The sequence below is a fragment of the Erpetoichthys calabaricus genome, chromosome 17, assembly GCF_900747795.2.
Source record: "Erpetoichthys calabaricus chromosome 17, fErpCal1.3, whole genome shotgun sequence".
Lineage (NCBI taxonomy): Eukaryota > Metazoa > Chordata > Cladistia > Polypteriformes > Polypteridae > Erpetoichthys > Erpetoichthys calabaricus.
The window spans coordinates 72275273-72299328 of record NC_041410.2 but is presented as its reverse complement, the minus strand read 5'-3'; the positions used below and the strand labels follow the sequence as shown (position 1 = coordinate 72299328).

Genomic DNA, 24056 nt, shown 5'->3' with positions numbered 1-24056 from the left:
CAAGGATGTGAGGTTGTCGATTAGGGGAGACATGCAGTTGATGCTGTTCTTTGCCTTATCTAACTTGACTTTCACTATGCACTCAAGCGATTCGCAGCTGAGTGTAAAGTGGCCATAGAGTGGATCGTTCTTCCCAGATGTGGGGCAACTGCCCTTACTGGAGGAGTTCAAGTATCTCAAGATCTTTATCACGAGTGGTAGAAGAAGGGAACACAAGATTGACAAGTGGATTCAAGTGGCAGCTGCTGTGCTGTGGATGCTGTACCAGTCTGTGGTGGTGAAGCAATCAATTTACATCCCTCACCTCACTTATGGTCATGAGCGATGGTAATGATTGGAACAATGAGGTTTCGAGAACAAGTGGCAGAAATAAGGTTTCTGCTGCTTGAGAAATGAGAAACTCAGCAATTCAGGAGAACGTCAGTGTAGAGTCACTGTTGCTCTGGATTAAGTGGAGGTACTGTAGTTGAGTTGATACAGGCATGTTGTAAAGATGCCCCCCAGGCGGCTACCCCTGGAGTGTCTCTGGGCACATCCCACTGGGAAGAAACCCTGCAGCAGGCCCAGAACATGCTGGAGGGATTATATCTTTTGACTAGCTTGGGAACCCCTGGAATTGTAATAATGATGTCTGGGCTGGCTTGATTAACTTGCTGCTGGTGCAACCCTCACCAGGAAAATTGGTGTGAGAAGATGAGAAGAACAACATGATGATGTACTATTTTGGAGTCTTGGCAGTACAGTAAGTGTACTGTTGCCGATCACACTTGGACTTGGTTTTTGTGGAGTTTCCCCATTCTTCCTTTATCGTTAGTTTTCTCTGAATGCATCAATTTCTTCATACATCTCAAAGAAAATCATGTTTGAGAAATATTCTTTAATAGTTGAGAAATATGCAAGTATGGGTGTGTCTGTACATACAGTATACCCTACCAACTAATGTCACATACAAATTGGTTCCTGCCTTGAACCTAATGAGTCTGCAGAGTGCCAAGTCTGCAGTGAAGACTTTGGCTCAATGTGACCTTCATACAGAAAGTGTGAGATTAGAAAATAGAAGGATAGAAGCATTATTTACGTAATCATATTCTGATAATATGGGTTATGGTTAAGTAACTGAACTGTCACCCCCAGTGTTGCTAGTTCAGTTGCTACCACTGACCAACTGTGAGACCCTGAGCAAGTTACTTAACCTATCTTTATTCCATCCATCCATCCATCCATTGTCTCCCGCTTATCCGAGGTCGGGTCGCGGGGGCAGCAGCTTGAGCAGAGATGCCCAGACTTCCCTCTCCCCGGCCACTTCTTCTAGCTCTTCCGGGAGAATCCCAAGGCGTTCCCAGGCCAGTCGAGAGACATAGTCCCTCCAGCATGTCCTGGATCTTCCCCGGGGCCTCCTCCCGGTTGGACGTGCCCGGAACACCTCACCAGGGAGGCGTCCAGGAGGCATCCTGATCAGATGCCCGAGCCACCTCATCTGACTCCTCTCGATGCGGAGGAGCAGTTGCTCTACTCTGAGCCCCTCCCGGATGACTGAGCTTCTCACCCTATCTTTAAGGGAAAGCCCAGACACCCTGCGGAGGAAACTCATTTCAGCCTCTTGTATTCGCGATCTCGTTCTTTCAGTCACTACCCATAGCTCATGACCATAGGTGAGGGTAGGAACATAGATCGACTGGTAAATTGAGAGCTTCACCTTGCGGCTCAGCTCCTTTTTCACCACGACAGACCGATGCAGAGCCCGCATTACTGCGGATGCCGCACCGATCCGCCTGTCGATCTCGCGCTCCATTCTTCCCTCACTCGTGAACAAGACCCCGAGATACTTGAACTCCTCCACTTGTGGCAGGATCTCGCTACCAACCCTGAGAGGGCACTCCACCCTTTTCCTGCTGAGGACCATGGTCTCGGATTTGGAGGTGCTGATTCTCATCCCAGCCGCTTCACACTCGGCTGCGAACCAATCCAGAGAGAGCTGAAGATCACGGCCTGATGAAGCAAACAGGACAACATCATCTGCAAAAAGCAGTGACCCAATCCTGAGCCCACCAAACCGGACCCCCTCAACGCCCTGGCTGCGCCTAGAAATTCTGTCCATAAAAGTTATGAACAGAATCGGTGACAAAGGGCAGCCCTGGCGGAGTCCAACTCTCACTGGAAACGGGTTCGACTTACTGCCGGCAATGCGGACCAGGCTCTGGCAACGATCGTACAGGGACCGAACAGCCCTTATCAGGGGGGCCGGTATCCCATACTCTCGGAGTACCCCCCACAGGATTCCCCGAGGGACACGGTCGAATGCCTTTTCCAAGTCCACAAAACACATGTAGACTGGTTGGGCAAACTCCCATGCACCCTCCAGGACCCTGCTAAGGGTATAGAGCTGGTCCACTGTTCCGCGACCAGGACGAAAACCACACTGTTCCTCCTGAATCCGAGGCTCGACTATCCGACGGACCCTCCTCTCCAGGACCCCTGAATAGACTTTTCCAGGGAGGCTGAGGAGTGTGATCCCTCTGTAGTTGGAACACACCCTCCGATCCCCCTTCTTAAAGAGGGGGACCACCACCCCGGTCTGCCAATCCAGAGGCACTGTCCCTGATGTCCATGCGATATCTTATATATCTTATATCTTTATTCCAGTTGTAAAAAATAAATATAAGCAATTGCATTATAAATTATAAATTGCATTATAAATCAGTACATTGATAATGATATGAACTAGGCAGCTTAAAGATAGATAGGTGGATGGAGGAATGGATGGATATATGGTGCATTATTATTTGTCCTAAGCCTTATTAGTTATTTTCTATAATCATGAGTTACAATCATTTCTGTTTCCAGACTTGATTGAAGCACTTCTGAGATAGCAGTGAATTAATCCACACATTTTATTTTTGAATGGTTATTTCATGTTCGTTGTAGTGCCTCCATTAATACACTGTCTATCATTAGTATGAATACAAATATAGTTTGGAACCAAATAAAGTATATATAAAATCAAGAACATCATTATTGTTTTCAACTAGAATTCACTGGATTGTAGCAGCTTTAAAAATGTTATATTTTTTTAAAGTCCTTTAGGCTAACAATCATTACATTTGTTATTTGTTCATCTTAATGGGACAGTGTTAAAGACTTGTAAAGTGGTAATGTGCAAACATATTTCTACCAAATATGGTTATTCATACTTTAACCCTGTACCCAGTGAGGAGGATGTGCCTAGACTAAATGATGGAGAAAGCATTTAGTTTAGATGCAGTATATGAAAGCAATGGGGTATTTGTAAAAAGACAGAAGGAAGGGCAATATTCCAAACCTGGAAGGGAGAAAAGAGGTAATGTACAAATCATACAGGTAATGCCATCTGCAATTTAGTATGAATTCTTCAAAAATACCATTGAGCACAGCTGGAAAATGATTCAGAGCAGAATCTTCACAAATGGAGGAAAGCTCCTTTACTCACAAAGAACTATTAGCAGCTGGAATCTAGCATTGTGCAGGCTAACACAAAGAGTCTTTGAATCTCACTACAATGTAACAAAAGAAAATCAATAAGAATCTATGAATTTTTACGAACCAAAGAGGCCACCATTGACCAAACCTTCTTCAGTCTTTAAATCAAGCAATAGAAAAATTCCAAAAAATACATTACAAAAACATATTGAACAAGGAAAAGATTAGAGTATTGAAATAAAATGATGCATGAGATTTTTCATACAATGGAGATCATGATGGTATTGTTTGAGAGAACTGGCAGAGTATAACAAGTTGTTGTTGCTTCCTAAACACTTACAACATGAAGAAATTATGGTTTTAACAGCAAAGAGAACCTATGTTGTACACAATTACAGTGCGTATGGTTCACCACTTTGCTCACCTTGCTGCTTGGTTACAAGGGCAAAAAGGACAGACACTCTGTAACTCTATGTATGTAGTTCTATACATCACATCACGAGGAAAATTAAAATAATTTTATTTAGCTCAGTTTTTGGGTGAGGTGAAGGCTTTATTAAAATCAATAGCTGCAAGATAGGATATGATGTAAGTTACACAAGGAAGCATGTTTACATGTACATATTTGCATATGAAAGTGTTTATATATAAATGCAAAAGTGCATATACAGTAATCCCTCACTATATCGCGCTTCGCCTTTCGCGGCTTCACTCTATCGTGGATTTTTTGCTGGTTCGTGGATTTTTTGCGGACAATGGGTCTTTTAATTTCTGGTACATGCTTCCTCAGTTGGTTTGCCCAGTTGATTTCATACAAGGGACGCTATTGGCAGATGGCTGAGAAGCTACCCAACTTACTTTTCTCTCTCTTTCTCTTGCTCTGACATTCTCTGCTCCTGACGGAGGGGGTGTGAGCAGCGGGGCTGTTCGCACACCTAGATGATACGGACGCTCGTCTAAAAATGCTGAAAGATTACCTTCACGTTGCTCCCTTCTGTGCAGCTGCTTCGTGAACTGACATGCTGCACGGTGCTTCACATACTTAAAAGCTCGAAGGGCACGTATTGATTTTTGATTGTTTGTTTTTATCTGTCTCTCTCCCTCTCTCTCTCTGACATTCTCTGCTCCTGACGGAGGGGGTGTGAGCTGCTGCCTTCATTGCAACTGCTTTGTGCCGCGGTGCTTCGCATACTTAAAAGCCAAACAGCCCTATTGATTTTTTTGCTTTTCTCTCTCTCTCTGACATTCTCTGCTCCTGACGCGCACTTCTTTGAAGAGGAAGATATGTTTGCATTTTTTAATTGTGAGACGGAACTGTCATCTCTGTCTTCTCATGGAGCACAGTTTAAACTTTTGAAAAAGAGACAAATGTTTGTTTGCAGTGTTTGAATAAAGTTCCTGTCTCTCTACAACTTCCTGTGTTTCTGTGCAAATCTGTGACCCAAGCATATAAAAATAACCATATAAACATATGGTTTCTACTTCGCGGATTTTCTCCTTTCGCGGGGGGTTCTGGAACACAGCCCCCGCGATTGAGGAGGGATTACTGTACAGGCAATTAGGATTTATTGTATAGTTTAAGCTTTAATACATACTTTATTTTAAAAACTAATCGGCTAAAGAGTTTTCATCAAACATGCTTTTTCTTTTGCAGTTCCTCCATTTCTGGGGTTAATTCTACTATTTGTCTTGTGGGGTCTGGTTCAAGTTCTGTATTATTGTAAATGTAATAAAAAGCAGTCCATGACGAGGGATTTTTTGTCAACATGCGTATGTGTGAATTTTTCAATTGTATTTCAGAAATTAAGAAACAAAGGCCTTAGTGACCGTACCAGTCCTGACCCTGAAGATTGTTTCAGCCACAGTCCTGTCATGGACGACCAATACAGCAAACTTAACAAAGAGAGTGATTTAATTTACAAGCAATGTGGTGTAAGTACATTTTCCCTTCTCCCTTGCCTTTTTATGTTGATTCCTTTTTTTATGTTGATGTTTACCGCAGGCACTAAACAAGAAAGAGCACAGAGGCTGTGAAAGCCCGGACCCTGATGCTTCTTATGTCCTCACACCACATACAGAAGAAAAATATAAAAAAATTAATGAGGAGTTTGATAATATGATGAGAAATCATAAAATCGTAAGTAATTGCAAAAGCCATATTTTTGTTTGGGTTTGTAGAAAAGGTGTGTACACAAATGCACACAAAATAACTAAATTAACTTTTTTTTTTTTTTTTTACACTGCTGTCTACTTTTACTCACCACTTTTGCCTGCTTCATTCTGTCATTTTTCTTCAAATGCCAGATGAGGCCAGTTTCATTAGCTCTTAATTCCTTTTCCTGATTATTCTTCCATGCTTTTGAGTTTTCTAACTATTTCGCCAGATGCTAAATACTTAATTTTCATAACAACAGCAAAGCAAAGTACATGAATGGCTTTCAGATATTTTTAGATACCTCCTCCACTTGAAATGATATGCCAGTCTACATCATACTTGGCAGGACTATGGCCTCACATAAAAAACGTACCTCAAACTCATTAATGACAAAAAGTAATTAATTTTTGTCGAGAGAAAGTAAATTGGTTTTAGTCGACTAAAAGTAAATTAGTCAAACAGTCATAATCAGATGGATATCTTATTTCACATATGAATATGCACAGAATATACTGAACCCCTCTAAACTATAATACTAACATGCACACTAATGATCCAAACCACATGTCGCGATTATTGAACATAAAATGAAGAGTAGGAGTAGAAAAGATTTACTCCAAAAGATCTTGATCAGATAATGGCAGCTCTGGTCTGCCATCGCAGTTTTCTGGCCCTCAACATGCCTTAGTTATGTTGTTATAAAATTTTACCAAAAAATGTATATGACATAAGTGCTTTTTAATAAGTTCTTCACATTTTAGGGGTTATGCTCATAAACATTCGTTTGCCTTACCAGGCGAATAAAACAAATTTAGTGTTTGCATGTTTGTATTCAGCAGTGAAACAATACTGCTTTGCCAGCATTAAGATGTGCTTCAAGCACTAAAATCCAAAATAAATTTTATGTTAGTATTAACAAATGGAGCAGCTCATTTCATCAGTGATGGTGACAAGCCAAATATCCACTTTGTCTGAAACTTGCCTCAGTTTTCATTTGCTACGATTGTTGTTGTCACTGCCACTGTGCCTGTATGTGTAAGTGGATGTGTACGAGGTGGTTTCACCAGCAACCCCGAACTATATCCACCAGTTACAAAATAGATAGACAAATGAGTAGATACGGTCATTACAATAAAAAAATGAATATGAAGCTTCTGTTCCTTTATCGGGACTGTGTAAGACACTGTATTAAAAACGATTAAGCCCCCCATCATTTCATGTGCTTTTACAAATATGTGTCACTACAAGCTAAACAGTAACAACTCACATCTGAGGCTGGGCGCATCTGATTGCGCTCTCAAAGCTGCACAAATCTGTTTGTGAAGTAACTTGTAAAGGGATAAAACTGGCAATAACAAAAGCCTGTGTGTGTCTGTGTGCTGTTTTTTTTTTTCTTCATTAATAAGCATGTTTTCCCCAATCGCACGCTGAAATTCTCAAACAGACAGCATTGCCAGACATGACTTCTGATGTTTTTGTTTTCGTCGTGTTGATGCAGTGCTATATAATCACATCATTTGGCCTTTTTCATAAGTACTTTTTACTTGCATTTTTCTCGCATATTACTGTGCCATCCGAAGTTATTCATATATTTGCAGTCATGCAAGAGTGTAGTACCAACCTTACTATTGATGATACATCCCTACCAGCAGGACACATGAAATAAACTGATGCACGTGACACTTTAGTATTAGCAGGGTGAACTTGAGCCAGTATTAGCAGGGTGAACTTGAGCCAGAGGTAACGGTATTGACGTTGGTCAAGTCGCCACATAAATAATCGCTACCTACATTGTCATGAATCTCAGGATGGAGTGCCCCTAGACCCCTCTTCAGGTTTGTGGCGTCCTTTCCTGTGAGCTCATTTTGCATAGCTTAGACTGGATTTTGTTTTTGTCAGAGTTGTAATTAAAGTTGGTCCATATGTCTGAACACTTTTTTCATCTCATAATCACATTGGCTGACATAGCAGAGAGAAGTGGAGTAGGATTCTGGCTGACGTGATGCTTTCCTGAAGGTGCCCAAACTAGTGTTAGCCAATTACAAGCATGCATACAAGTTTTTAAAATTGCAACACTGTATTTATGCTCGTTATTTCTTGGCGGACCACGTCAGGTATAATAGAGATGTGGAAAGAGCTTCACATCGCTCATTGTTCAATTGTCTGTCTGTAACATTTTCGTTTTGTTTAGTTTTCATCAACAATGATTTTAAAACCATTCATCTTAGTTTTCATCATTATAGGTGCATTTTTATTTAGTTTTTGTTCTGTTTTTCATCCCAGAAAAAATGTTGATGAGTATTTTGTGTCTTAGTTTTTATCAACAAAATTGAGACTGCTTCCATATTACCAGCTTTTTTTTCTGACAGTACACAGTACCGGTACCTTTTTTGTTGCACAATAGTAGTTATAAATAAAACTATTAATAAAAATGGCATATGATATAATTTTTCCGTGAATTAAATTGTTACATTGTCATTTCTGATTTCTTTTGTTTAAGTTGGCACTATTATTTATTACTGTTTTCAGAATATCTTCCATCGTCGATATAGATCAGAGGTTGGCAAACTGTCCTGCCCTGCCGTGCAGGCTACACATAGAAATATCACATATTCTGGCCCTCGTGAGGTTCTCTAAGTAAGATGCTGCTATAGTTGGCAGGTGCAAGCATAGCATAGAATAGCCACCCTCTTTTTATTCCCAATCCCCTCATCTCAGCATCCCAATCACTGCTTTACATTGAGCATGGGCAGAGTGAAACTCTTGGAGCTCTGAACAGCCCTTACTTGCATATCTCTTTCCAGCTACACACGAGGCACCCTGCTTTGTGGAGGTAGTTGGTTATAATATTTACAATCTCTGCAGACACAAACAGTTTTACGTTTATGACCATAACAATGTCAAAGTTAAATGCCTTTGCTTTAAAACTACTCTCTTCCCCGTGTTTGTATTAAAATCTATTAAGAACAGTTCTCAAAGTTTTAAGTCATTTCTTGTTGCAAGTATTTGAAAAGCTAATGTTTGTCATTAACACACGTGTTAATGACCAACACATCTAGGCATGCCTATGAACATAAGTTCATAGGCACGCCTAGACTTTATACAGCCCGCCATATTAATTAAAATTTGGCCAGCCACCAAAAAGTTTTCCAACTCCTGATACAGGTAGATTCAAAATACTCTAAATGTCATTTCCATTTTATTTTCTTTATGTTGGCACTTTGCTTCATTTCCGCCTTGGAAATATATTCACTTTCATTTCCGCTTTGTAGCAGCTACCAGCTTAGTGCTCGTGCCTCATGAGTTGTTTTTAATTGCAAAGTAATCTACCGATTTTCTGAGATGAATAAAGAGTTATTTTGTGTCGGTGAGCCACAAAAGAAAATGGGAAGATGCAGAATCATCATCTCTTTCTACAAAAAATCAAGAAAGTGAAACCAACATTGCCAGTACTGATAGTGTAGATAAAGTGGAACACAATTCTGGTAATGATGGGCCTGATTACTGGACAGCCTCTCAGAAAAATGATTTCTTCCAGAGAAATGAGTGGCTTTACACAAAGGATAAAATGTTAGGTTAACACACACCTTAAACAACATTGCAATATCATCAAGAGAATGTGAAAGAAGTTTTTCTCAGGTGAATCTGATGGTCACCCCATCGAGATCATCTCTATTAATACATACAACCTCTGCACTGAAAATTGTAGGACCTCCACTTCTTAAGTCCAACCCAGAAAGATATCTGGACCTATGACTGGTGCAAGGACTTCACTGTGCAGTCGATACTAAGAGCAAGCAGTGATCAAGAGGAACAGAAGGAGCATCAGAAGATATGTCGAAAATAAGGAAGTTCCTATAAAATGCAGTTCATAGAAAAGTTCATGCGAGTACCCCCACCTTTTTTCTTAGGAAAAAAGCACTGCATAGTACTGATATTCTACTCATTCACCTTGAACATTACCCGTTGTGTCCAAATTAAAGTGCTCTTTATCCTAGCCTTAGTCCCACTTGTTATTTAGAGTTTTTTAAAGTTTGATGTTTTTGTTTTAATGAGCTATTTCTGTTAATCTAAAATGCAGTGAAATGGTAATATTCATTTTGAAATTTTTCTGTTATACATGCTGATCAACTCCTTGCCTTATGAAATAAAATACATGTTTATTTAAAATGAGTAAAGGCCTAGCCCTTGGGTTATGGCCCTGATTTTTGGTGATGATTTTTTGTTTACTTAAAAATGTATATCTTTCTGTTTTCTGGTTGCATTCCAAAACAGTCTTAATTCTTTCTTAATACATTTAGTCATTTTAGTCTTATTTATTGCTTACTGTATATACTGTATATATATGATAGATTATAAAGTACCAATGTAATTCTTTAAGTCAATGAATAATATATTTTTTGATGTTGTATGTTCCTCAGTCCAGTAGTTTATTGTCTATTTACTGTTTTCTTTTGCAGCCAACTGCTTTGCCACCACAGAATTTCTCTATGCACGTTGCTGTGCCCGTGACAAATCCGAACTCACATCCCTACAGCAATCCAGGAAGCTCCCTAGCTTCCACAGCACTGGCAGCTGCTTCAGTATCTTTGACAGACAGTGGGATGCTGTCACCTCCTCAAGGATCTCTACACAGAAATGTGGTGTCGCCAGGAGCGCCTCAAAGACCCCCCAGCACTGGAAGTGCAGGTCAGTGTAAATAACATTTCACTGAAAAGAGCACACTTGCAATTTGATGAAGGCCAATAACACCAAAAAGCCTAGTACTTTAATGGCAAATGGTGATCATTGAAAAGAGAACTTAGGCAAAGGACTTCCTTTTTTAATTGGATGTTAAGGTTACTTAGTCATATGAAAAAGTTTGGTAACCCCTCTTAATTCTTTGGATTTTTGTTTATCATTGGCTGAGCTTTCAAAGTAGCAACTTCCTTTTAATATATGGCATGCCTTATGGAAACAGTAGTATTTCAGCAGTGACATTAAGTTTATTGGATTAACAGAAAATATGCAATATGCATCATAAGAAAATTAGACAGGTGCATAAATTTGGGCACCCCAACAGAGATATTACATCAATACTTAGTTGAGCCTCCTTTTGCAAATATAACAGCCTCTAGACGCCTCCTATAGCCTTTGATGAGTGTCTGGATTCTGGATGGAGGTATTTTTGACCATTCTTCCATACAAAATCTCTCCAGTTCAGTTAAATTTCATGGCTGCCAAGCATGGACAGCATGCTTCAAATCATCCCATAGATTTTTTGATGATATTCAAGTCCGGGGACTGTGACGGCCATTATAGAACATTGTACTTCTCCCTCTGCATGAATGCCTTTGTAAATTTCGAACTGTGTTTTGGGTCATTGTCTTGTTGGAATATCCAACCCCTGTGTAACTTCAATTTTGTGACTGAAGCTTAAACATTATCCTGAAGAATTTGTTGATATTGGGTTGAATTCATTCGACCCTTGACTTTAACAAGGGCTCCAGTCCCTGAACTACCCCCACAGCCCCACAGCATGATGGAACCTCTACCAAATTTGACAGTAGGTAGCAGGTGTTTTTCTTGGAATGCGGTGTTCTTCTTCCGCCATGCAAAGCGCTTTTTGTTATGACCAAATAACTCAATTTTTGTCTCATCAGTCCAAAGCACTTTGTTCCAAAGTGAATCTGGCTTGTCAAAATGAGCATTTGCATACAACAAGTGACTCTGTTTGTGGCGTGAGTGCAGAAAGGGCTTCTTTCTCATCACCCTGCCATACAGTTGTTCTTTGTGCAAATTGTGCTGAATTGTAGAACGATGTACAGATACACCATCTGCAGCAAGATGTTCTTGCAGGTCTTTGGAGGTGATCTGTGGGTTGTCTGTAACCATTCTCACAATCCTATGCATATGTCGCTACTGCATTTTTCATGGTCTGCCTGACCTGGGTTTAACAGCAACTGTGCCTGTGGCCTTCCGTTTCCTGATTCCATTCCTTACAATTGAAACTGACAGTTTAAACCTCTGAGAGAGCTTTTTGTAGCCTTCCCCTAAACCATGATATTGAACAGTCTTTGTTTTCAGATCTTTTGAGAGTTGCTTTGAGGATCCCATGCTGTCACTCTTCAGAGGAGAGTCAAAGGGAAGCACAACTTGCAATTGACCACCTTTAATACCTTTTCTCATGATTGGACACACCTGTCTATGAAGATCAAGGCTTAATGAGCTGATCCAACCAATTTGGTGTTGCAAGTAATCAGTATTGAGCAGTTTCATGCATTCAAATCAGCAAAATTACAAGGGGGCCCACATTTTGGCACAGCCAGTTTTTCACATTTGATTTAATTTCATACAACGAATAAAGATCTTTGTTCGGAAAACACCCCAGTATTTAGATGTTCCTAGGAAATGAAAGACATACCACTGTTATCTTTTTTGTTGAAAGTAGAGTCAATTAGTATGCAGGTTGTGAGGTGTTCCCAGACTTTTTCATATGACTGTAAACTGAATGTGGCAAGTTTATTTTCAGGGTTTTTTTTGCCCTCCAGTACAAACTATGGAATTCAAAGTGGCCATCTTTTTGTATAGTATTGCTGAATGTGGGAGCATGAATTACTGATGTTTTAGAACATTAAAGATACAGCACAGCTATTTAGAAATGTTTATTGTAGTTAGGTGAAAAGAATTAACACTAGAATTACCAAAGCCTACGAAAAAACTCGTAAATCTAGCCCACCTTAAATCCCTTCGCACCTCTCCGCCAGCGTCTTTTGTCTTCTAAATGTGTCGATAAGCTCAAGCAGCAAGCAGTCTGCTATACCATCCCCCCTACCACCTCAAAACGGGCAAGAGGTTCTCCCAGTTCCTGCCTTGATTGATTATCTGGGAGTGAGCTAAACAGAATTGTAAGGGTAAATAATTTAATTTGTGTTTTGTGTCTACAACAAGCTATATAAACACATCGTTAAAACAGAAACATTTTTCATGTTTTAGTAATAAATAACAAAATATAGACATGAACTGTCTAATGTGTGAAGGCTGATGGCCAAATATCAAATAAACACTTTCACAAAATGTACAAGTACACTGCGCCAGCTTCTGTGGTGTATTGGTAAGATCGGCTGACTTATAATCCAGAGGTCGTGGGTTTGAAACCGGCTCCCTGGCAAGTTTACCGTTTTGAGTAATGAGCTGCTCTTATTGTTAATATTATACAATAAAAACATACATTTGATTTGTGTCTGTAACACCCGGTGTAAATTTATAGTACTTGTAAAAGTTACCGTTTTTTTTTTCACTTTTATTCTCTCAGTCACGATCACGATATGACACCGGCTCCCCCACCCTAACCCCCAAGTCGTGACATGGTTACTTTTTATCTGAAACTGGGAATAACTGTAGATGTGAGTGGTGTTTTGGGACAGTGGAACTAGAAATTCTCAGATCTGGAGGAATAAAAGCTGACACACAAACGCTGGTGAATCTGCCTTCTTCATATCTCACCGTCACTTGAATTTTTTTTTTATTCAGTTTTATTGAGTGTTCCTGCTCACGCTAAATTAGTATGCACCTTATGGTCCATGATGTCAAAGTCGCACTGACAAAAAACAGACACATATGTATATATGATATTTGGAATAACTCATTTTATGACCTGTATAGTACATTTCGGAAAACACTGTGGAACTAATGCAACATTATTCATATTATTCATATTCATTTGATAGATAGATAGATAGATAGATAGATATTATTAATTTGCACGCCGCCTTGTGCTTCTAATCCGTGACCGCGGTTTTTTTTTTTTTTTTGATCTTGCCAGTGTCCACTTTCAGGTGCCCAGTACTGTTTCTCTTGTACTCCAGGACATGCAGAGGTAAGAATAGTACAGAGAGGCCAGTTCCGCGCTATATGCAATCATCAAATTCAAATGTTAACAGTTCCCTCACACCCAAAGACTATCTTTTTTACATTTACGACGTGTACCTTTTGCAATGTACACACTTCTCTCTGTGCTGTGGTTACTATTACACTGAAGGGGCTGGGGAAGCAGCGGTCTTGGAACAGAAAATTGTCGATGTTGCATCCTCTTTTGCTTTATCCATCACCTTTTCTTGTAAGAAGTGACAACAAAGCTCCTCTGCAATTTTCTCTGTAGCCCCCATGCATGCCTTGTACAGTACATGTGTGTTTATCACCGCCAAGTCAAGCTTGTTGTAGCACAAGAAAATGGCCACGTGCGTGCTCCTGCTGCACTGAATAAGCTCACGCCTTCTGGTTCATGAGTTCAACGCAGCACCGGACAAAAAAAGAAAGCGACCAATATATTTGACATTTATACAGGTCATAAAATGAGTTATTCCAAATATCATATATAACTATGTCTCTGTTTTTTGTCAGTTGCGGCTTTGATATCATGGACCATAAGGTGCATACTAATTCAGCGTGAGCAGGAACACTCAATAAAAGTGAATAAAAAAAAATTCAAGTGATGGTGAGATACGAAGAAGGCAGGTCTCAAAACACCACTCATATCTACAGTTATTCCCAGTTTCAGATAAAAAGTAACCACGTCAGATTTGAGGGGGTTGGGTGTTGTATCGTGATCATGACTGAGAGAATAAAAGTGGGAAAAAAAAAAAACACTAACTTTAACAAGTACCATAAATTTACACCGGGTTGTGACGATGCGAGTTCTCTTCAGGCTCCCAACATCCTTATGGGAGCCCTGAACCCAACACCGTCAGTAATGTCACTGAGTTGAGCTGACAAATGGGGATAAACCTAACCTGAAGCCAGGGGATATGTTCAAAGGTGAAAAAGTGCTTTTATTAAAACAATCAAAACAAAGTGCAAAAATGCAGTGTCCAAAGTTCTATAAATAAATCCATAAAACCAAGTGTCCAGTGGGGATAAAAAACATTCAATAAATACATCCTTTAAAATTCGAGGTAAAAATGCAGAAGTTAAAAAGCAGTCTCTCTCTCCCTTTACTCTCCGGCTCACCTCCATCTTTCTCCCCGGCTCACCCATTGCTGGCAGTCGACGGAGACCAACAGCCACGAGCTCCTTCAGCTAACCTCCGTCTTGGCCCCCTTCCGGATGTCACTGCCAGACTGCCGAGGTCAGCTCTCCTCCCTCGATCCTTCGCGCACCCGCAGTCGCTCCTCAGATCCCACAGGAGGACACCTGTCTGCTCACCCCACTCGCTAATTTTCAGTGGGGTGAACTAGCCCCTAGAGCGCCACCATCTAACGCTCCTTCGCGGGGCCCCAGCTCGTTCTGTCTCTTCATTATAGGTGGCCAGATCGTACCCATTAAGACTGCTCTTTCCAGTCCTTTAACTTCCTTTTTCTTCCTCCATCCCTACTGATTTCTCGAGTCATCTCTCTTTTCCTTCCATTTCTATCTTCGATTCCCCCTGCCCCCCCACTTTTGTATACATCCATCTATATATACACACCTACGTGTGCCTCCGTGGGCGCAGCGCCTTAATTACATGCCGCAGGAAGCCAATGAGGCAAACAAGAACGATCGCACCCACATATGCAGGTGCGACTCACTCTGATCACCTCATTAACTCCCCGTGGTTGTGCAATCACGTTCACGGAGAACAGCACGGCTATACTGATTTAAAAACCGACCTTTTTTCGGAAGCCGCAGACCTGCTATACCACACGGGTGTTACAGACACAAATGTGTGTTTTTATTGTATAATAACAATAAGAGCAGCTCACTACTCAAAACGGTAAGCTTGCTGGGGAGCTGGTTTCGAACCCATGACCTCCGGATTATAAGTTGGCGGATCTTACCGCTACACCACAGAAGCTGTCATAGTGTACTTGTACCTTTTGTGAAGGTGTTTATTTGATATTTGGCCATCAGCCTTCACACATTATACAGTTCATGTCTACATTTTGTTATTTATTACTAAAACTTGAAAAACGTTTCTGTTTTAACAATGTGTTTACATAGCTTGTTGTAGTCACAAAACACACATCAAATTATTTCCCCTTACAATTCTGTGTAGCTCACTCCCAGATAATCAATCAAGGCAGGAACTGGGAGAACTTCTTGCCCGTTCTGAGGCGGTGGGGGAATGGTATAGCAGGCTGCTTGCTGCTTGGACTTATCGACACATTTATAAGACAAAAGACACTGACGAAGAGGGATTTAAGGTGGGCCGGATTTACGAGTTGTTTTGTTGGCTCTGGTAATTCTAGTGTTAAGAGATGGTAATAATGATAATAATCCTCTTAAATAAAATCCCTGTGTGCGTCCAGGTGTCCGTGTGTGTGTGTCTTCTGGTGAAGTGCGCATGCGTGGGGCACAGTGCGATGAGCGATATTACTGTCAGAGAAAGTTACAAGCGTTTTACAGAAATACAAACCAGTATTACTGCGAGAGGAAATTAAAGGTACACAATACAGTGACTCATATTACAGCCACATACAAGCCAGTATTACTGTCAGAGGAGATTAAAGGCATATTACTGACGCGCTCGCCTGTATTACTGCCAGAGAAAATTAAAGGTATAGTACGGATGTACAAGCCAGCGGACGTACAAGACAGTATTACTGTCACAGAAAATTAAAGACACACAATACATGGCGGCAGCCCACGAAAAACGGTCAGCTCAGCAAGTAAACATCAACAAAAGAAAGGCTGAAAGACAAAGAAAAATACGACCAACAAAAAGAATGAGGTCAAAGTCCCTTGCAATTTAATATAGACTGTTCCTACTAATGTTTATGCACTACTGTTCTAGCGCCCGTTATTGTAATGGGCTAAATGACTAGTAATAATAATAATTATTCTTTACATTTATACATTTTAGAAACTGTACAGCTGGTTTTATTAAATATTTTTCCATTCTTTTCAAACCAAATAACATAATCACATTTCTTGACTTTTAAAGTTCAATTACCTGACCTAGACATTAACAAAAATTTAGTAGGTAAAAATATTTTTTGAATATCATAACATTCTCAATCTGTCATATTTCAGTTCAGAATTCTGGAGGCTGTAGTGTGTCCTGGCAGCATTTGATGTAAAGGAAGAACCAACTGTGGACAGGGCACCAGATCACAGGGCTCACTTGCACAACCACAAGACTAGTTTAGAGTTTCCAGTAAACTAACGGGTATAACTTATAGGGTGACAGACATGGAAAGAACACTGAAAACTCCGTGCAGACAATGTCCAGACATAGGATTTAAACCCAGAATGCTGATCCCAGAGGCAGCTGTGCTTATGATTATTACAGTTTAAAATAATATCCATAATAATAAAATTTTCATTAATTAGTGCATTAATCTGTTGAAACAAAAAATAAGTTGGAAGGAGCTTTCAGAGATGGACATTAAGAAAAAGCAACATTTTATCACGTAGAATTAAAAAGACAAATGTTCAGCATTATTAACTATACAGACTGGTTTGTAAACAAATTTAGTCTTTCTACCTCAGAATCATCTTTTTGAGTTACCAAGTCAAACATAGCTTACCTTGCTGTGTACATGAAGTATGCCCTTCCTAGTGAGACTGTTGTCTCATGTACAAAGTACAGTGAACTTCTTACTTTCTAGCCACTCTTTGGTGCCATTATTTTAAAAACCTTACCTTGAAATATTTGCCTTCCTTGTCTAAAATTCATTACCTTCTGTGTGTTACCAGAAAAATCCCAGGACACAGTTTACAGCACTATCTACCATTAGGAGACACATTAAGTTAGTAGATTTAGAAAATGATTATAAAATGACAGTAATAAAAGTAGATAGTATACTCATTGATCACTCAAGCCTAATAAATTGTTAAAGGGGTTGTTGTAACTGTCCAGGTTAAAGGTTTGTGTAGCAGTACAATCATGATTACAAGTTTGTCTGGTATGTATAAAATGTGAATGTATAAATTTTTTTCAGTATATTTTTAAGCTATTTAAAGTAATATATATTTATTTAATATATAAATTAATATGAATTCTGAGCCCTGCTGAAAGTTTTACCAAGTACCATCAAGCACTCCCTTTCTCACCCCTCCCTTAGTCTCCCTCCCTCGCTCTGCTCATGCTGTCCCTTTCTTTCTCTCTTCCCCTCCCCCTGTTACACAATTGCAATTATTGACCCCTGGTCCCCCAATGCCCACTGTCATCCCACAATGGTACATGTGGTTCTTGTGTTAAAACCAGTGCATTTCACCCTTTCCTCTTTGAGGACTTGCATGAGAATTTATCTTCCGTATATCACCTTGATGTTACCCTTTCTTCAGTGACAGTTTCACAACAGCATGGATGAAATCATCTGTGAAGCTAATAATATACAGTGGAACCTCGAGATACGAACAGCTCTGTATACAAGAAATTCAAGATACGAGGAAAGTATGAGCGAAAAATTCAGATCTAAACACGAGCATTGGCTCGCATAACGAGCCACGAGCCAGGCTGTGGGTATAGCTCGCGGCTTAGCGAGGGGGCGTGGTAGCTGTAGTGAGCCGCAGGGCGATCTGCAGTGTGGGCGTTTCTCACCTAAGTGCACAGGTGGGAAACTGCCCACATCCATGATTGTTCCTGTGGCTGATGGGCTGCAGCTGCCATGTCCTCCCCGCATATATAGAGAATCGCAAGGCGGTTAAGGGGGAGAAGAAGTAAAAGAAAAGAGAGGAGAGAGAACGGAGGTTGGAGGAGGAGGAGGAAGGCAGGCAGGCAGGAAGCAGCAGCAGCAGTAGGAGAAAGTCGCTGCGGGAGAGCGAGCGAGTGCAGGCTTGCGTGTAGCTGAACAGTGAGCTGAACAGGCGAGCCAAACAGCTGAAGCAGGACGGTGTAGAGAAGGTCAGCTGCATTAAGAGTGTCTCGCCTGTTGCAGAGCCCGCATGGGAGAAGCAGATGAGACGCTGACGCTAACAGAGAAGCAGCACCGGGGATTGTCATCTGTTTTTTAAAGACTGCTTCCTGTTGACGTTTTAACCTCGTGTTAAAGGATTGTTATTCTTGTGTATTTTAAACCTCCACTTCACAACTGTTTTAAGGATTATTTATTTAAAGATTTATTGAATGCTCTACTGCACTTTGGACACCTGTTTTGATTCTTTTAATAATCAGTTATATTATTTACCAGTGTTATTTATTAAAAGTAGATTACAGTATATATTATTTATCAGTGTTATTTGTTAGGAAAATTGATTTTTATGTTAATATTTTTGGGGTGCAGAACGGATTAACTGGATTTCCATTATTTTCAAAGGGGACGTTTGTTCTAGATACGAGAAATTCGCTATATGAGCTCAGTGCTGGAACGAATTAAACTCGTATCTCGAGGTTCCACTGTACATATTTACTATAAATTATACATAGATTAATGCAACTTCAGGTTTAAACATCAAAAAGAGCTGAGAACCAATTAAAGTGGTTTGGGCGTACAAAGAAAAAAAAAAAAATCACAGAATGCATTTTGGCTGTATAAACAAAAATGGTACTTTATCCAAAATGTTGATATCAGTTAAAGAGAAAATAGAATTATCCTCGCACTTCAGATTCCTATACCTCTCATCTTCAGTCTTGCCCTCCAGTGCATATAAAGTTGATGGAATGAGGATTGGCTTCTCATCTGAAAGTCTGGTAGAACTTAATTTCCACTTTTGAATCATGAGTCTATGATTCTTCTGTTTTTTTTGTTTTGGGTGTCTTGCAAAATGGGAAGGTCAGGCTAATTCTAAGGAATGTCCTCATTGACAATTATAATGGAGAAATGACAGTTACAGCAGTTTTTCAATTAGTGTGACTTTGCCTGGTCTAAGATAACCAGACTTTTGCATACTTACCACATGTCACATATGTATTATTTACCAGAGATTTTTGAGCAACAACTGACTCTTAAGGGATCAGATTCCAACTGCTATGCAGCAGCAAAGAAAATACTACTTACTCTGTTATCCCACCTTCCCTCTACAAAACCACTTAATTTAAATAAAATGTGTATGTGAGATGTGAATAAAATGTGAAACATGATATTGCTACAAAAATGTCAGGGTGCAACAATTTACAAGAATATACAGGGATGAAGATAAATGAAATGTATTTTTTGTTTTGCTTTATTTTTTTAACTAACATCGTTATTGACCAAATACTTAAACAAAGTGAAATCAAATTTACATAGGCTGTTAAAGATTAACAATATTCTTACTGTTAAAATACAAAGAGATAAAGTACAAAACCAGTATTTTTTCCTCAAATTTCCTGGCACCAGTCAAAGATTCTTGTAATATTTTAAGTTTTATATCAGTTTAAGACTTCTGTTTGATTATTTGTAAGTATAATTCATGCTTATTTCAGTATATTCATACACTGTGACTGTTGCATGGAAGTCATAAAGATTGTTGATGTTTTTTGTTTGCTACTGATTATGTTCTCCATATTGTTAGGATTGATTGTAGAGTAGATGATCAAATAATTGGTGGAAAAAATTCAGGCACATGAATGGCAAATGGCTAGAATGAGATTTAGTCAATGTCTCAAGTAAAAACCTTTTCTCCTCTTGAAGACCAGAAGTTGAAGCAATGTAATGTAAAGCACAGGGCCAATTTAGCATAGCCAGTTCATCTAACCTGCATGTCTTTGGGCAGTAGGAGGATGCCTATGGCAACCGGATGTGACCCAGCAGTACTGCCACTCAGCCACTGAACCACTGTGTTGCCATCCACAGAAGTTGTGCTTTTTTCTGATCTTTTTTTAATTTTAAGAAATCCTTTACAGAAAATGCAATGTACAGTGGAACCTCGGTTCACGAACGTCTCGGTACACGTAGAACTCGGTTTATGACCAAAACATTCGCCAAACTTTTGCCTCGGTTCACAACCACACACTCGGTATACGAACAAGCCAGTTTCCCTTTCGGTTTGTGCGCGTTGATGATTTCCGCACCTGTTGCATTGTTCTCGGTCAGACGTGCATGCTTGCACATGCGTGCGTGCTTTCGCTGTGAAGTCTTTGTGCTGTATTTCATTTCCCTTCCGGTTCGTATGGGCCGATTACTGTATTTAAGCACGTGTTCAGCCTGTCCCTGTTCATTGTTCTCAGTCAGACGTGCGTGCTTTACCTGTGAACTCTTTGTGCTCTACAGTATTTTGAGTGCTTTTGCAGTTAACCATGGCTTCTAAGCAAGTGAAGAGTGGTGAGAAGAAAGTGTTGCAATGTTACTTTTCTCTTTTTTCCAAATGTTTATTTTTTTCCATGTGCTTAAAACTCATTTAAAAAGCGTGTTTAATGCGATCGGGTTGTAATGCTATTAGCCTGAACTCCTGCAATGCTACTGTCTTGGTTGGCTTTTAAATAAAGTTCGTATTTGTTCAAATGTTCCTTTTTTTCCCCCTGTGCTTAAAACTCATTTAAAAAAAAAAAAAAAGCGTTTATACAACAATCGGATTGTAAGGCTATAGCACTAACTGCTGCAATGTCACAGAGAGAGAGAGAGCGCGTGTGCTGCTGAGAGACGGAGGAGGGGGGCTGACGTGCTGCAGAGAGAGAGAGCCTGTGTGTGCAGCTGAGGAGGGAGCCTGGGTGTTTGTGTCATTGTTATTCAATGTTTTTACATTAGTTTACTATTACACTGTGCATTCTATAGTGTAATTAACTATATTTGTGCTTAAAAAAATCTTTAAAAAAAATATATTTACATATGGTTCGTACGGTCTGGAACGGATTAATTGTATTTACATGTAATCCTATGGGGGAAATTGCTTCGGTTCATGACCAAATCGGTTTACGACCAGAGGTTTGGAACGAATTATGGTCGTGAACCGAGGTTCCACTGTATATGTAAGTTATTTAAGCACAAATAACATCACATCTTTACAGTTTTATGAATTTTAAATATACTTTGTACTTACTTTATATTGATCCTGATAGAAATTCAAAGATTTCCCTTTCATTTATCTAATCACTTTTTTCTTGCCATTTCTCAGTGAGCTTTTGTTATGACATAACATTTTCCTTTCAGTGTGAAAAGTGTCACCCTTTTCATTTTTATTTTCCTTTTTAAAAGTGTTATCTAACCATTCCACATTTGCGGCACTTGTGACGTTTGCTAAAAACTGGTGTGAATTTCTACATGACAGTTGACGGTGCCTGAACCTCAGATGATGAGTGAGGAAGAAGCAAAATAGAAAGAAACAATCTAATTAAAGGAGGCCATGTTGATGTTTCATTTAGATTATCTTGAATGTTGATGCATTTGCACAGCCTATAGAACTGAGTGCTCAGTCCTGCTGCTGGAAGTTTAAGCTGAATATAGTTCTCGTTCCAGCTAATTCCTGTTTTTTATGTAGGCTTATCTTTGATTTAACTGTAGTTATGTTACTGTTTATAACTTAATTGTGCCAACCAAAATATTCCCAGAAGTATTTATTCACTTCACATAATCTTAATTAGTGTGATTAAGTTTTCTAATTTTGTTTGTATGTGCTTTTGCCTTTTTGCTTTTTCAGAGACTTTGTGGTTATTTTAAGCAATTGCTTGTCAGTGACCACATATTTTGTAAAAACATCACTACTTTGTATTTATTATCATGTGAGCCTTGCTAATTGTCACTATTTGGTTGCAGTTAATGATTACTCACACTTTTTCTAATTACATTTCTTGTTAGATTGGCTAGGCTAATCCCCTACCCCTCATATCCCAACCCTGATTCTGCTGTCAAAAATGGTGCAGTGTGGTTTTGTTTTTGGTTTTTCATTTTTTGTAAAGGTTTCTTTTTTCATTTTAATCGTTGCATTAATGGAATTGAAATGAGACTAATAAGAAACAGCAGAGAGAGATCTAAACTGATTATAAATACTAAAGTGGAGCTGCTATTTGAGTTACTTCCCCTTGTATAATTAATAGCAAACAATGTACTTTATACCTGTTATATTATAACATTGAATTAATGCTTGATGTAAATTTTTATTTTGACACAAACATATGAATGTGTAAAGTGGTCATAGAACATATTGGGTATCATCAAGAAGGCTCACCAATGCTTTTACTTTCTTAGAACTCTGAGGAAACCCCAGACGTCTCCATCAATGCTCATCTGCTTTTATAGGTACACATTAGTGCATACTCCTGCTTGCATAGCATCCTGAAAATGATATCTGCTCAGCTTCAAGACCACTAATCGCTATGAGGTGGTGAAGTTGGCTCACAATATTATTTGCACGCTGGTGTCTTATGTTCAGGATATATTTAACACCCGCTATCTTAGAACATCAAACAGTACTGTATTACTAAAAGACATCAGCCGGCCTGATCCATTCCATTCTGGCAAATAGTATGGGATAATTAGCAGTCACACTACGCGATTCTGAGGCAGTTTTAATCCTCAGCAGGCATGACTGTTTATTATATTGACAACTGCCCGAACATACTTAGGTGGTGTATATTTTGTTAATTATGTAGTCAGTTCCATAAGTATTTGGACAGTGAGACAATTTTCATAATTTTGGCTCTGTACACCACCACAATGGATTTGAAACAAAGCAATCAAGATGTGATTGAAGTGTAGACTTTCAGCTTTAATTTAAGGGGTTTAACAAAAATATTGTATGAGCTGTTTAGAAAAGACAGACATTTTTAACATGGTCCCCCTATTTTCATGGGCTCAAAATTATTTAGACAAACTAACAATCATAAATATAATGATCATTTTCAATATTTGATTGACAGTCCTGTACAGTCAATGACTGCCTGAAGTCTAGAACCCAGGCCATCTCCAAGTGCTGCGTTTCCACCCTACTGATGCTTTGCCAGGCCTTAAACTGCAGCTGTCTTCAGGTACTGCTTGTTTGTTGGACTTTCTGCCATCAGTTTTGTCTTAAGGAAGTATAATGCATGTCCAGTTGGGTGTGAGATGTTTCTGCAGCTTAATTGGAGTCCACCTGTGGTAAGTTCATTTGATTGGACATGATTTGGAAAGGCACACACCTGTCTATATAAGGTCCCACAGTTGACAGTTCATGTCAGAGCACAAACCAAGCATGAAGTCAAAGGAATTGTCTGTAGACCTCCGAGACAGGATTGTCTTGAAGCACAAATCTGGGGAAGGTTACAGAAAAATTTCTGCTGCTTTGAAGGTCCCAGTGAGCACAGTGGCCTCCATCATCCGTAAGTGGAAGAAGTTCGAAACCACCAGGACTCTTTCTAGAGCTCGCTGGCCATCTAAACTGAGTGATCGGGGGAGAAGGGCCTTAGTCAGGGAGGTGACCAAGAACCCGATGGTCCTCTGTGGAGAGAGGAGAACCTTCCAGAAGGACAACCATCTCTGAAGCAATCTACCAATCAGGCCTGTATGGTAGAGTGGCCAGACGGAAGCCACTCCTTAGTAAAAGGCGCATGGCAGCCCGACTGGAGTTTGCCAAAAGGCACCTGAAGGACTCTCAGACCATGAGAAAGAAAATTCTCTGGTCTGATGAGACAAAGATTGAACTCTTTGGTGTG

General features: G+C 39.7%; 1 protein-coding gene across 15 annotated transcripts in view; it reads left to right on the top strand.

Moving 5' to 3' along the window:
* The window catches only part of mef2aa (myocyte enhancer factor 2aa), a 521886-nt gene that overhangs the window by 438505 nt on the left and 59325 nt on the right, over nucleotides 1-24056 (top strand). For 7 of the 15 annotated variants that reach the window (XM_051920754.1, XM_051920742.1, XM_051920747.1 and 4 more), the window contains 3 exons: nucleotides 5257-5388; nucleotides 5459-5593; nucleotides 10072-10300. In XM_051920754.1, the coding sequence (XP_051776714.1) occupies nucleotides 5257-5388; nucleotides 5459-5593; nucleotides 10072-10300 (496 nt within the window). The remainder of the gene's footprint in view (nucleotides 1-5256; nucleotides 5389-5458; nucleotides 5594-10071; nucleotides 10301-24056) is intronic. The other 8 variants (XM_051920752.1, XM_051920750.1, XM_051920748.1 and 5 more) reach the window with 2 other exon arrangements.